Genomic DNA, 15,568 nt, shown 5'->3' with positions numbered 1-15,568 from the left:
CTATTGTTTGTTGTTGGTTGTAGGAAGATCAGTGTGTCACTCTCTCACTACACTCCATATTCTTTTGCCCATTTTTATTTATTTATTTATTTACTTATTTATTTTCATTTTAGGGGGGCACAGCTCACAGTGGCCCATGTGGGTGTCGAACCGGCAACCTTGGTGTTATTAGCACCATGCTCTAACCAACTGTACTAACCGGCCACCCCCTGCCCGTTTTTAAACTGGGGTTTTAGTTTTTATTTTTTGAGTTGCAAATGTGCTTTATTCTGCATACAAGTATTTTTTCAGATAAAGTATCATGAATGTTTTCTTCCAGTCTGTGGCTTGCCTTTTTATTTTTGTTAATGGTTTTTGGAGAGTAGGTGTTTCAATTTTGATAAAGTTCAGTTTGTCATTTTTGTTCTTTTATATATAGTTCCTGCTTTTGATATCTTAAACTTAAGAAATCTTTGCCTACCTTAATGTTTCAAAGATCTTCTATATTTTCTTCTAAAAGTTTGATAGGTTAGGTTCATTTAGAGTTAATTTTTGTTTATGGCATAACGGTGAGAGTCAAATTAATCTTTTTTTTTTAAATATGTAAGTGTCCGTTTGTTGAAAGACTATCCTTTTCTTACTCTGGCACCTTTGTGAAAATTCAGTTGACCATATATGTGGGCTTTTAATTTTGGACTCTACTTTGTTCCATTTATCTATCCCTTCAGCAGTGCCACATTCTCGATTATTGTTGTTTTGTAGTTGGACTTGAAGCTCTCCAACTTTGTTCATTTTAAAAGTTGTTAGGGCTATTTTAGGCACTTTGCATCATAGAATAACACTGTGTAATATGTTCTATACTGAACATGTCTTTATGGTTTTTGTCACTGTGAAGTGGGTTTTCTTTCAATTACATTTTCTATTTTGTTTCTACTTTTTTATTGAAATGTTCCGCTTTTATATGTTAATTTTATATCCATCAACTCTTCCAAACTCCTGTTAGTTTTAATAGTTTGTCTTTCGATCTTTTTGAATATTTTTTTATAGTCTGTTATTTTGCTACAATTATAGGTAGTTATTTGGGTACTTTCCAATTCCTTTTCTTTCCCCCTTGTCTCTTTGTATTAATTAGGTCATCCAGTACCATGTTGAGTAGAAGAGGTGATAGCAGGCATCCTTGTTCCTGACTTAAATGGAAATACTTGTAGACTCTCAATGTTAAGTATGATATTTGCTGTATTTCTTAAGATTCAAGATTTCCTTTTTAGTCTCAGTTTGCTGAGTATTTCTGTCATAACTGAATGCTAAAATATTTTTTATTTTTGATTGCTTTTTTTGATGTTTTATATAATCATGATTTTTCAGCCTAGCATTTAAGAGATACACATACCTAGTCCTGCTTTATGTTTATCTTTTTAAATATTCCACTGCCTTTATGTGGTAATAAAGTATATATAAAATATATGAAATACCTTGTGGGGTTAAATATATGTATTGTCTCTTTGTTTTAGACCCAGAAACGTTGTTATACTCTAATCTTCACTTAGATTTACCTACATATTTGTTGCTTTGTATGCACTTTATTCCTTTCTTCATCTCTTACCTTCCAAATGGAATCATTTACCTTCTGCATAGAGTGCACCCATAGGATTTCTGTTTGTGCTGGTTTGTTGGTGATATAGACTTTTTTCCTCTATCAGAAGATGTTTTTATTTGACTCTTGTTCTTGAAAGCCATTTTTACTAAGTACAGGATTAAATATCAGCAGTTATTTTTGTATTGAAGATATTCACTGTATTCTGATTTGCATTATTTCTATCAAAGTCAGCTGTGAGTCTTAGTGTCCTTTTTTTGAAGGTAGTTTGTTTTTTCCCCTGGCTACTTTTAAGATTTCTCTCTCCCTCTCCCACTCCCTCTTTCTCTCTCTCTCTCTCTCCCGCTCTCTCTCCCTCCCTCTCTTGCACTTGCAGCCTTGCACCATGTGTCTTGGTGTAGATTTATTTTTATGTATCCTGCTTGGGATTTGTTGGAATCTTTGAATCTGTAGATTGGTGTATTTCATTGGTTGTACAAAACGCTCAGTTTTATCTCTTCAGATATTTCCTTCGCCTTATTCTCTCTTTTCTCTCCCTTTGAGATTCTGATTACATATATGTTAATCTTCACACTCTGTCTATGTGTCTTATGCTCTACTTGGTGTTATTTCATCTTTTTGTCTTTTCATGCTCCTTGGTGGATAATATTTTTGTTCTATCTTCAGTTCACTGATTTTTCTCTTTGTCTGTAGCTAATCTGCTTTTAAACGATGAATTGAGCTCTTACTTATTTTTAGATTAGGAATTGTGCTTGCTTCTTTTTCCCATCTGCTATGCTTTTTTTCTAGGATCTTTTTCCCTTCAAATTTCTTTAAATCTTCGTTAAATATCATAAGCATTGTTGATGCAGAGTTTGTAATCGATAATTCTAAGATTTCATGTCACAGATTTCTGTGTTATTTCTGGTTGCTGCTGATAGTGGCTCAGAGTGTCTTATTTTTTATTTGGGGGTATTTAACTCTGTGCTGCCTAGTATATTCATAGGGATAATTAGAGGCCCCGAATGCTGCCACTAGAGAGAGGCTTTGTATTGGCTTCAGCCAAAGAACTAGAAAGTCGAATTCTTTCTGCCTTCACTTGTGGCTTGGTAATTCCTAATTTCTTTGCAGCCATTTGATACTCTTAAGAAGATTTTAAAGTATTTTTGTAGCCCTTTTAGTTTATTAAAAGGAGTGTTTGTATCAATAACTTATCTGCCATTACCATAAATTAAAGCTTATCATAGTTTTACTAGGTTTTAATTTAATTCAGCTTTTCATTTTTCCTTCTAGATCCGTTCAGCCTATTTTGAATTAGTTTCCGCCTTGTGCCAGCGTATTCCGCGTTTGATGAAAGATGAAGCGTCGAAAGTGAGCTCATCTGTTCTACTTAGCATTGATGACAGCGACCCCATTGTGTGCCCAGCTCTCTGGGAAGCTGTGCTTTATACACTTACAACGATTGAGGTATGTGAGAGAGATGCATTTAGTACATCTGAATACTTGTCTTAGTTGTATTTTAGAAACCTTAGAGCGCGTGTGATAGGGAGCCTATTAGATTATAATACCTAAAATTTACTGGAAAAAAATGTTTTTTTAAAATTAAAATGCTTAATCCAAAACTTAGTATAAATCTCAAACTGACTATAAAATGTCATAGAGTTTTCATTTTACTTTTAATTTAGCCAGTATCAATTATTCTTTAAACCTTATGTGTCCCATTGAAGTAAGCATATTTGAATCTTATATTTAAGATTAAATATTGCTGTCCCTTTTATAAAGCAGTTTTTATAGGTATACCTGGAGTGCCAAAAAAATGTATACACATTTTAAGAGATGTTAACACTTTAGTCAATGTTACTCAATAGTAATTTGCCTTAATCAGAAGTGTCTGGACGCTGATGGTAACCACTTTGAGCACCTCTTATAATTGCAGAAGTCAAACGTGACTTGTTTTCATCTTTGGTTATCGGTATATATTAATACAGTTTTTTCCTTTCTTAAAATGTGTATACATTTTTTTGTCACCCTCTGTAATTTTAGTTAAATAATTATTTCTGATGAATATTATCCTGTATGTAATTATTTATTACATACATGATTACTGTATGTAATAAATTTCTTATAATTTCAGAGTTTTAGTTTTTAATGGCAATGAGAGATGTTAGCCACTTTAGGTAGAATACCATATTTCCCCGAAAATAAGACCGGGTCTTATATTAATTTTTGCTCCAAAAGACATATTAGGGCTTAATGTTCAGGGGATGTCATCCTGAAAAATCATGCTAGGGCTTATTTTCCAGTTAGGTCTTTTTTTCAGGGAAATATGGTACTTGTTTGTATTTCTGAGGCCTATATGTCTTCTGTCTTAATTGGGGAAAGTATGTTTATGATCTCTAATTATTATTATAATATTTTCTTTGATTAGGACTGTTGGCTTCATGTAAATGCAAAAAAAAGTGTGTTTCCCAAGTTGTCAGCTGTGGTTCGTGAAGGTGGTCGGGGTCTGGCTACTGTCATATATCCTTATCTTCTGCCATTTATCAGTAAACTCCCTCAGTCCATCACAGCTCCAAAGTTGGACTTCTTCAAAAATTTCCTCACCTCTCTGGTTTCAGGGTAAGGAATTTAAATTCTTGATCTTTAAAGCAAAAGAGATTTTTCTTGTTTTCACAAATGGGTAGAATGACATATACATTATTGTTTAATTTAAATTTCCCCACATTGTTTTTCTTTTCATTAAACACTTTTAAAGTTTTCAGAGAATGAAATTGGAATTTTTTCCTTGGGTACTTTCAAGGCTTCAGTGCCAGTATACAGCACAAAGTGAGTTAAATCTGGTAAGGCCCTTAGATGGCAATAGGCCAGTTTTCAAATGAGCCATTTTTTGGTATGTTGATAAATACAAATGCAGAAAGTGAACCAGTGAAGTTTTTAAAAGTTCCATGAACTTATATAATAGCTGTTTAAAATCATACTTAAAAAATTATTTCAGTGTATTTATTGAACATAATAATAGATACCCAATTTTATTAATGATTTAAAAACTTTTTTTCACACAATTTTTTTATTTGATTAAGTCCTCTCTTTTAAATTTGTAGGTGGATTGGTTCGTGAATAGAAAATAAATATCTGTTATCTTTTGTTTTGACACATTTTTGAAAATATGCTTTTTTTTCTGTTCTTCAGGTTCATATTCTAATCGGGCTGTATTTTGGTTGGTTGTTCTTAAGTTTTCAGTTTAAGAATTTTATTTTTAAAAAAGCCTATCCTTTTAGTATGATGTCTTTTCCATCTCTTTATTTTGGTGTTTCTGAGTTGTTTATTTTCTTTTTCATGAAAGAGTAAGCCATAGTTATTTATTATTTCTTAGGCTATCAACAGAGAGAATCAAAACCAGCTTCTCAGAGTGCTCAGCAGTAGTATCTGCTTTTTTTGAATGCTTACGTTTTATAATGCAACAGAATTTAGGTGAGGAGGAAATTGAAGAGATGCTCATCAATGATCAGGTATTTATAATGTAAAAGTCATCAGTGCCTTTCCACACTGACTATAAAGAATCAAACTCATTACGTGTTGCTGCCATTTTAATTAGCCTTCCTTGTAAAGATTTTCATGGTTCCTAGTATAATACCATAATGCCTGAGTACTAGTCAGTCTTAGACGTATAATCCCTGATTGTTTTAGAGAGTTAAATGCAAGACAGAATTTAGAAGGTGCTATTTGTGATCTTTTGTATTAAACTTAAATCATGCAATAATTATCTTATTACTTCTAAAATACTCAAATACGTGTATCCTTTTTGAACAGTTGTACTTGGCTTTTAAAACCTGTAATGAGAGCAGGTTCTAGGCTATGGCTCCTATGGTAGAAAATTAATTAATGAAATTATATAAGCCCAGATCCTACTTGCTATCTCAGATAATTAACTTCTGTTATCTTTGTAATTTAAGTAAAAGGTTTCTGAATTGTGGGTCCTATATGTCTTTCATATTGGCTTAGAAAAAAAGGAACAAAACTTGAATAAGTTCAGCTGACGTAAGAAAACTATTATTTGTTAATGACCAATAATCTTGGTCAATTTTATCATGAAAAGGATGTAATTCAGGGAGAATACAGTGAAATCGTTAAGCTCTTTATATGATATGAAAATGATTTTCAAGTTAACTCTTTTCAGAGTTGGGAAAAAAATCCGTTTTTCATTTATTAAATATGAAAGTTTGTAATGTTTTACAAATACCTTGTTTAACTTATTTCTCCTGAAAACTGAAGTTTTGTATTTCACCTTCTTTTTCAGTTGATTCCTTTTATTGATGAAGTTCTCAAAGACCCAAGATTGCAAGATGGGCAGCTATTTGACCATTTAGCAGAAACTTTAAGTTCTTGGGAAACCAAAGCAGATATGGAAAAAGATGATAAAATAGCTCCTAACTTGGAGAAAGTGCTACTAAATTTCTGGGAAAGACTATCAGAGATTTGTGCCGAGAAAATTGATGAGCCAGAAGCTGATGTTAAATCTGTTTTGGGTGTATCTGACCTATTACAAGTCCTTCAGAAGCCGAAGAGCTCACTGAAATCAAACAAAAAATTTGTTAAGGTTAGATTTGCTGATGAGATGCCTGAAAGTAATAAAGAGAATGAAAAATGTGTCTCCTCAGAAGGAGAGAACAGTGAAGGCTCTGCACTAATGGCTGAATCTCCTGCCTCCCATCATTGTTCAGATGTTATATCTCCTCTCCGGAAAAAGGCTTTGGAAGACTTAGTCTGCCGACTAGCAGAGATGAGTATTAATTATGTCAATGACCAAAAGTCAGAGAAGCATCTAAGGTTTCTTTCCACTCTGCTCATCTCCTTCTCTTCAACCCAAGTATTTAAAGTGCTACTAGGTGATGAAAAAGAGAGGATCATCAAATCCAAACCTCTTGAAATAGCCACACTGATACAAAAAAATCCCGCAGTGCAGTTTTTATACCAGAAACTAATAGGTTGGCTAAATGAAGAGCAAAGAAAGGAGGCTAGTTTCTTGGTGGACATTTTGTACAGTGCCCTGTGTTGCTGTGACAATAATAAGGAAAGAAAAGATGTCTTGGATAACCTAACTGAGGTATTACTATTGTGTATCTTTTAAACTATGGTGGTTTATACTGGCGCGCTAATTATGGATGAGTAGAATGAGACCTGCATAGGGATGCTTTTTGGGATTGTTTCTTAACTGAATGTCAGTTTAAAGCCCAACAATATTTCTTGATTACAGTCTGGGAAGTGTGGGAGACTTCCGGGTAGGTGTTAAGTAAATATGTTAAGATGACTAAAGTTTGGTAATTGAAGGGTAAGTTCTTTCAGTCCATACATTATTTAAAGTTGGACTAGCTCTACAAGTTTTAGTTTTGTAGTGGTTACATGGTTACTTCATCTACTTGTAAAATGTTTTACTATTCCTTCTATAGCAGATTGTTTCTAACTCTTTTTCCTCTTTCAGGTGGATCTGAAATGGAATTCTGTTCTTCAGATCATTGAAAAGGTATCTTAGGGATTTTTTTCTTTTTGTGTTTATGAGTAAGAAAGATTAAAACCACAGTCATAGTCACACGGTGGGATGTGGTCAGGTGTGTATGTTACAGAACTTCCTTGTTATTATTACGTCCCGTAATTTGGGAAGACATTTGGTGTTTCCCTTTCTGTAGTATTATTTTTCTAGTTAGGAATATCAGGGAAGAATGAACAGCCTGTGTAAAATCCAGTGTTTCTTCCCTAGCAGGTAACAAAGGGAGAGTTAAACATTTTACTGTCTTTTAAACTAAGGCTATCGGTTTCTACTTTCCTAGTCTCTTGTCCTACTGTAGAAGTGGATTGAGTAGTTTTAGCTTTGGCTAGAACACATCGCCCTATTCTGGAATACTGTATTGGCAAATTAAAATCTCCTAGCGTTTGTCTGATGGCCACTTGACTCGATAAGAAAATTAGTGGTAAGAATAATGAAAATAAATCAAAGAGCATAAACAATTTGGAAATTTTAATAAATGGTTTAAGTATTCTTTCCGAATGAAGATGTAAATGATATAACTTACCACACTTTCAATCATAGAAATGTTATGACTAGCTACCTAAAATTCTTTCCTTTTTAGCATTTTTGTATTATTTAAAACTTTTACACAGATAACTCTTTAATTTACAAGTTTTTTTTCTATCTTTTAAAATGGTGATATAAAACGTAATGTAAAATTTACCATTTAAACCATTTCTAAATGTACAGACCAGTAGTGTTACGTCTATTTACATTATTATGCAGTCTCCAGAAAATTTACATCTTGTAAAACTGAAACTCTATACCAATCAAACAATAATTCCCCATTTCTCCCAATAGTTTATTTTTAAAAATGAATATAGAATATTAACTTACTATATTTCAATGAGAAATACAACTTGTCAGGCACATGATTTGCATCAGAGTATCCAGTACATTCTCTCCCCGTAGACAGACTACCTGAAAAGCCAAATTATCAGAAAGGTGCTTGATAGGTATAGAATTAGAGTAAGGGAAGTTAAAAATTTGATAAGAGAAGACAGATACATCTATTTCCAGATGAGAAATATACCTGCGGTGTAGTTTAGATGCCTGTGTTTGGAAGTCTGTCCTCTTCCTGGGTAGTGTTTGGAAGTTCATAGCCGGTATTTACCTCCTATACTTCCATGACTGACTCGCTTCCTATCTTAACGCTGGTCAGATTCTTTCCGTAGATGTGTTAAAACATTGAGAAGTTGAACTTCATGTCTTGCTAACTAACCTGAGAAACATTTTATTCAGAAGTTGATTATCTGGATTCTGTAGGATTCTATAAAATAGATTGGTTTTGTTTGGTAAACTATATTAGAAAAGGCAATTTTATAGCCATCTAAACTCTAGTTTTTCTTGTTTTTATGCCACCTCATACTTCATGAGCAGAGTCTGAGGTCACTTTTGAAAAACAAACCAGAATTTTAAGGTCTATAAAAGGACCTTAGAGATTTTTTAGGTTAATCTTTAGTTTTCAAATTAGGAAATAGGCCCAGGGTGGTTAAAAGATTTGTCCAAGGTCATAAAGCCAGAATACTGGTAGATCCTGAGCTAACATAAAAGCTCTGGTTACCTACAATTTTTTAAATAAAAGGATAAACAGTTTTTTGGGCACTACCCAATCCACACTTGGATTTTTTTTTTCCAGATTGCTTTGAAATGAACCAAGTTGCAAAAGCCTTTCTTCTTAGCCCTTAAAGCAAAAGAAGCTCTGGGAACATGGATCAGCACGCTTTTGGGGGTGGATTTACAGTATCTTTCTCTTGCTTCCCCACCCCATGAAAATAAATCAGTTGCTATCAGATACCTGGCTCCAGTAACTATTTCAGAGAATTTGTGGAAATAAGTGCCATTGTTCATATTGAAGTAATTTACCATCATTAAATATTAATTGTTCTTTAATTTTAGCAAAATTAATGAACAAAAATTTAATATCTATAGAGCATTTAAATCTGTCCTCAAAGTTCAGCTATTCATTATTCTTTGAACATACCTGCAAATGCTGATAGAAGGTATCAAAGAAGTATAAGGCAGTCTCTGCTCTCAAGGAACTTGCAGTGTCATTGGAAACAAGACATACACAGATGAAACATTATAAATAATAATGCAATCCCGTAAGTGCTTTAGGAATTCAGAGAAAATCAGTGATGAGTATGGGCTGGAGAGGATGGGAGACTTCATTAAAGCAGGTGGGATTTGTACTGATTCTCAAAGAATGTATGAGATTTTATTAAGTGAAGAAGAGGGGAAATAGTTACTGCCTGGAAAATAGCATGAGTAAAGCATGGAAGTGTACATAAGCAAGGCTTAGTGGGGAGCTGGGCAGATACCTGCCTTAGAACTTGAGGGTAAGTAGAGGGGGTAGGGTTGGGGCCTTATCATGAAGGAAGGTTGTATGGTACAAGTAATATTGTGGGCAGATGCACTTACTGATCTTGCTTCTAATCTTTGCTTTAATTTTGTGGTTTTAGGCATGTTCTAGTTCAGATAAACATGCTTTAGTAATTCCTTGGCTAAAAGGAGATGTCCTTGGAGAGAAATTGGTAACCTTGGCAGACTATCTTTGCAATAAGGACTTAGAATCTACAGTGTCTTCTGAATCTCACTTCTCAGAAGGATGGACTCTTTTAAGCTTGGTGTTATCCCAACATGTTAAAAATGGTAGGCAAAAATAAGGCGTCTGTTTTTCAGTAGGGAATAATCCTTTCATTTGGGGGGGGGTGTGCATTTGATGCTGCTAAGTTTGCTAATATTTGTTGAGAATGATGAGACGTAATTCATTCAAATGTTAATTTGTAAGTACCCTAAATGTTTATTAATCTTTATGATTTGGGAGACATTTAAAATTTTAATTTTACATTCTAAAGGTTTTTGAATTTAGCATAGCTGTTCACCCTAATTTTTTTTAGAGAGCATTGCTTTTTTAATTTAATTTAAAACTGCTTTTTTTTTTAATGAGAGGGTTTTTATGTGTGAGAACAGATTGGTTGATGTGATTTTCGTTTGTGAATACACAAACACTTTTTAAAAAAATATATGGAAAAAATCCAGTGGTAGTTAACCCAAAATAAGGTATTCAAAATTATACTGTTAATATTTTTTTATTTTTTCTCTGTATTTTTTTTCTCTAGATTACTTGATTGGAGAAGTATATTTTGAAAGAATTATTGTTAAACTTCATGAAACTTTATCCAAAGCAACCAAATTGTCAGAAGCTGAAAATAATGATTCTTCAGTGTCTTTTATCTGTGACGTGGCCTTTCACTATTTCAGCTCAGCCAAAGGATGCTTGCTGTTGCCATCATCTGAAGATTTATTATTAACTGTCTTTCAGTTATGTGCTCAGAGCAAAGAGAAAACACACTTGCCAGGTAAGAGCCTACTGCTCAGATGCTTTGTTGGGAAATCGCTGGGTCTGACCTTCAGCGTGTAAGTGCCGGGCTTTGTTAATTGAATCATAATGTGTTTGAAACTTGAAACCATTTTGAGTAAAGGACTACAGATCTTAAATACTTTCAGCTTTAGAAACTGAGTTGAAGACATGTGTAGATATTATGTCTAAAGTTCTTACTTGACATCAAGGAAACAGTTTTTGAAGAGGCCGTGATAAATGAATTAGAATAGCATCTTAGCCTCTTTACTCAGCTCTGGCAAGTTACTTAATTGCTTCATGCCTCAGTTCTGCATTCATAAAGGAGGATATTGATATCTTATCTTTTTCCTTTTTTTATAGTTGAAAACATTCAGTCTTGGTGTATATCAAAATGAAATTGAGATTGCCTTTTTAAGGACTATATTCTTGCCTTGTGTGTTTGTTAATGCAGACTTATTTATGAAAGGAATATAACAAAATACTATTGAGAGAGAGCTGTCCTCTCCAACCCTTTCTTGAGTACTAACTTCTCTATTTGGAAAAGCTATACTATTTTTTTCACATCTCCGAAAGGAGAAGTCTCTTGTAAATACATTCAGAGCACAAAAAAGCTAACTCAAAAATCTTACCATTTTTATGTTTATATGACATGAGCTAGGTTGTATTATTGCATATTTATGACATAGTTATTTTGACAATTGAATAGTAATTTTTGTTTTCTTTTTTAAATGGTACCTTAAAAATCTGAGTCCTGCAGTGAATTCTTTTGTACTGATTATAGTTACTGCAGTGGGATTAAAAATTACTGTTGACATCTTGATTTTAGACTTTATTATTTGTAAACTGAAAAATACTTGGCTCTCTGGTGTGAATTTACTGGTCCATCAAACTGGCAGTACAACAGATAAGCAGAGTACCTTCCTACGTTTGTCTGCTCTGTGGCTGAAGAACCAAGTTCAGTCCTCATCTTTGGACATCAAAAGGTAACCATTTTTTGTGCCCAGTTGCACAGTATCTCTTAATACTTGATCACTGTCCTTAAATAAAAGTCTGTAATTAGTGTGAGAGCCTATGAAAAATGACTTGTTATGTAAGAAATCGATAGGATTCTTCAGAGAAGATCCAGATTTTTCCAAAAGGATTTGTTTCAATGCTCATCCATTTAAATTCACTTAATTGAACAATATCTGCTTAAGTCCTAATTTATGGTCTGTGATGGAATGCTGGTGGTGCTGCTCTGTGTCTTAGGCTGGTATGGATTGTGACCATAACCTCTCCTGGCCAGCACACATGGTGATTATTCTTTGTTGTTTATTTTTTTGGGGTCTGACAGCTACTGCTTCAAGGTGTTGAGTTGTAAATATATTTCACACCTCATACCTAAGTCCATATGTAAAAGTGAAAATTAGGAGAATGCGTTCAGAGGCTACTGGGGTTGAGTGAGATATTGCTCTGATCATCATGCTCTCTGTTCATGGAATAAGGGAGCTGTGTTTCAGAAATCTCTGATCCGAAGTAGGTCAGGTCCCCTTTATTCTGAGATAGAAGCAGCACTCGATTTCAAATCATAAATGGTGGATTAAGCACCAATTTGTGTGTGTGTGTGTGTGTGTGTGTGTGGAGAGGGGTGGCTTACATTTATTTTTGTTTGTTTTTTTGTTCAGGTGAGCTGTTTACTGTCATAGGGTGTTTCATGCGTACCGGGGTATTCAAATCAGTCACAGCACAACTACAACAATTAAGTTCTTTACGTTATTTTCAGTCTTCAATGCCTCTTGTCTGCGGTTGACGATTTGCTAAATAAACTTCTAGAAAGTGAAGATGCTTCCCTTCTGGGAGTTTATGTAGGAAGTGTAATGCCGAACAACAGTGAATGGGAGAAGATGAGACAGTCTCTTCCTATACAGGTATGTTTGAAGTCGGAGAGCACATATCTCATTCCGAAGTTTGGATTCCATGCAAGCTTAAGTATGTTTGTTTATTTCTGGTGAAGAAAAATAAGTAAACGAAACGACTGTCTTTTCTTTTATTCTGGGGAAGAAAAAAAGTAAATGAAGTGAGTATCTTCTTTGCATGTATGCCTCTGAATGCTCAGATATTGTATGTCTGTGATTTGCTAGACTCCAGTTGACATTGGCAGTAGCCATGGTACAAGGTGAATAAGACCTAGTTCTGTCCTGAGGAGTCTTAAATATACATGTCTGTAATTTTCTTTAGAAGAAACCAGACTTCTGGACTTCTGTGGTTTTACTAATAAAACTAGTGATGAATTCAGTTTTAAAGTTATTTCATGACATTTTGAAGATATTCTAATGACTTTTTTTCCTTGTCTTAATTGTTTAGGTAGCAAATAGAATATCTAATGATTTTGTATATAATTTATTCTTTCTACAGTGGTTGCATAGACCTCTTTTAGAAGGGAGACTGAGTTTGAATTATGAGTGTTTCAAAACAGATTTTAAAGAAGAAGATACAAAGAAACTTCCCAGCCATCTGTGCACTTCAGCATTATTGAGTAAAATGATACTAGTTGCACTGAAAAAGGAAATAGTCCTAGAAAACAATGAGCTTGAGAAAATAAGTAAGTATATGTGAGCTTTCAGATATAATATAAATACAATTTTGAAATAATTATAATATAATTTTGAAATAATTTTGATCATACTGCAATTTAAATTCTTAAAGAATCAAGAATCTTTAGCTCCTATAACTATCTTACTGATGAGAAACTTGAGGTTACTTAAGTAATGAATGTTAAATTGCAAATTGGATGGAAATACACTAAAATTTTGATATAGCCTTGTTAGCCGTAGAGCAGAGTTTGGTGTAAGAGGAGTTACTCAAGCTGACATGACATTGGTAAAAGCAGATCCTGTGGCACACAGCCCTAAAGAAAATGGTCAAGGGAATCTGGTGTTTCATCAAGGATTCTGAACTTTTAGTTAATTTTTGAACCACTATTCCTTTGTATTTATTGGGCTATAATTTTTTTTCTGGGCAAGTGGAGATTTAAATGTTGAAATCTAGAAGGACTTAGGAAATAGTATAGAATTCTAGGCAGCAGTGTCACCTGTACATGATGGTATTAGACACAGAGGATTTGCACAGTTCTGCCTCAGTCTTGTTTGTAAGGCTGGGAGCTGTGACCCAGTTCCTGCAGAGGAGAATGTGCATCCTGTGGGAGGAAGCTGGGACACCTCTGCTGATTAGCAAGCCGCACAGGCAGCTGAGTGCAAGGACATGGGCTTTGCTCACAGAGGGACTCTGTCCAGAAACAAAACTGGAAATTAGAGTAATCAGTTCGGTAATAATTTATTTTTGTTAATTGTATTACTAATTACAAACTGACAACATTATGTATTTAATCTTCTCATCAATCTTCTCTGTTAGATATTATTGTCTTGACTTGATTAGAATTGCTTAGGTTGTAAGGGATAGGATTAAATTTTTAAACCAGGTCTCAAGTCTTCGGACTCCCAAATTAATACCATATATGGCTTCTTAAAAGAGAGTAGTGACTAATTATATATTAAACACCTACGACATGCCAGGTTTTGTGATAGATACTTGCTCATTTCATTTTCACAGTAGTCCCAGGAGGTAGATTGTAGTATCCGCATCGTAACAATGTATACAGCTCATTTGAATACAGAGCACTCTGTGAGGATGGCTCATGCCGTTTACTGTATCATGCTGGCTCCCATTTCTTACCACACCGGCTTGAACTTCTCACTTCAGATCTCGGATTCCTTAGTTGTTTATTTTGAATGCAACTTTTCATCACTTGTTACAAAAGTAATAGGAAGATTCTTTCAGTATCGCTGGTAATTAAGGTCCCTGTCAGATTCTTAACTAATCAGAAAAGGGACCAAGTAAGATGGGGGAGAAGAATGGCATTTTGTATCCGACAAATGTTCTCAGTTTTCATTATCTTGAATATCTGAAAGCAGATTTGAAAATCAGTTCATAGATATTTTGAGATTAGTGGACATTGCAGTGTTAGAAAATAGGGCAGAGAAGTGAAAATTACTGAAAGGTCTATTCACAAAGTACACTTAATAATGTGTCATCCATTCTGTTAGTTGCAGAACTGCTCTATTCATTGCACTGGTGTGAAGAATTAGACAATCCACCTATTTTTCTAACTGGATTTTGTGAAATGCTTCAAAAGATGAATATTACATATGATAACTTATGTGGCCTTGGTAATACTTCTGGCCTTCTGCAGCTGCTATTTAACAGGTAAAAATCCCTTTCAATTCCCATTTTTTAATGACTATTTTACTAGTGTATGATTTTGTTTCTGTGAAATGTAAGCCCTCTTTATGCTAAATTTTCAGTCAGAGGGTTGATCTAAATTAATCCCAAGTCTTAGTGATAAATACTTTGTGGATCCTAAGTACTTGATTTACTTTTCTGGAGAGGTATTTAGACTCTGCCTGTGTTATTAGATCCAGAAACATGTTCAAGGGACAGATGATGGAAAAAATAGAAGCCTCTGGAGTAGTTTTCACTTGTCACCTGTGACCCATCCTCTCATTGCTCGCAAATTCAATCTTTTTATCTTGCATGTTGTTACAGGTGTGTCTTAATATTACAACTACAAACGCTCTCCCCTAGATAAGGAAGTAGGTATGAAAACAAGTCGTTGTAGAGGTTATAGCAGTTTGATGTTTAGCTTGTTGAAATTACTCTGTTGAACGGCTTTCTCTTTTAAGAATTTTTCACTTGCCTGTAATATTGGGAGTTTGCTTGCCAGTTTCGGAGGCGTCAGGCTGAGCAGGTCTTCCTCTCCAGCCCCACTCCACATACTTGACCCCCAGAACTTTCCTCAGGGGACAGTAATACCTCCTTAATTCCGTACTTCAGTTGGCCTAGGTGTCCTCCGGGATGTGTCCTTTTCCCAGCTGCAGCCTCTGGCAACCCCAGGCCTAATCTTGAAGGCCGTTTCCTCTATTGGGACTTTTGAGGGGCTTTGGGGTTGCCTTGGATGAGAGCTTGGTACCAGTGTGAAGCTCAGGCTCCCAGGCCTGTCAGTAACGGCAGTTGTTTGTGTGCAAAAGTCCTGTGTGAATTGATATCCTCACAA

General features: G+C 34.5%; 1 protein-coding gene across 2 annotated transcripts in view; it reads left to right on the top strand.

Moving 5' to 3' along the window:
* LTN1 (listerin E3 ubiquitin protein ligase 1) overlaps positions 1–15,568 on the top strand; it is a 55,869-nt gene that overhangs the window by 14,364 nt on the left and 25,937 nt on the right. For both annotated transcript variants that reach the window (XM_081075720.1, XM_081075719.1), the window contains exons 7-17: positions 2,846–3,019; positions 3,981–4,171; positions 4,926–5,061; positions 5,850–6,656; positions 7,032–7,073; positions 9,578–9,767; positions 10,238–10,477; positions 11,306–11,462; positions 12,242–12,386; positions 12,874–13,060; positions 14,562–14,721. In XM_081075720.1, coding sequence (XP_080931846.1) covers positions 2,846–3,019; positions 3,981–4,171; positions 4,926–5,061; positions 5,850–6,656; positions 7,032–7,073; positions 9,578–9,767; positions 10,238–10,477; positions 11,306–11,462; positions 12,242–12,386; positions 12,874–13,060; positions 14,562–14,721 — 2,429 coding nt within the window. The remainder of the gene's footprint in view (positions 1–2,845; positions 3,020–3,980; positions 4,172–4,925; positions 5,062–5,849; positions 6,657–7,031; positions 7,074–9,577; positions 9,768–10,237; positions 10,478–11,305; positions 11,463–12,241; positions 12,387–12,873; positions 13,061–14,561; positions 14,722–15,568) is intronic.

The sequence above is a fragment of the Rhinolophus hipposideros genome (genome assembly GCF_964194185.1).
Source record: "Rhinolophus hipposideros genome assembly, chromosome: 2".
NCBI classification, from domain to species: Eukaryota; Metazoa; Chordata; class Mammalia; order Chiroptera; family Rhinolophidae; genus Rhinolophus; species Rhinolophus hipposideros.
Note: the sequence above shows the minus strand (reverse complement) of the source record. Positions and strands in the feature narration are given on the sequence as shown.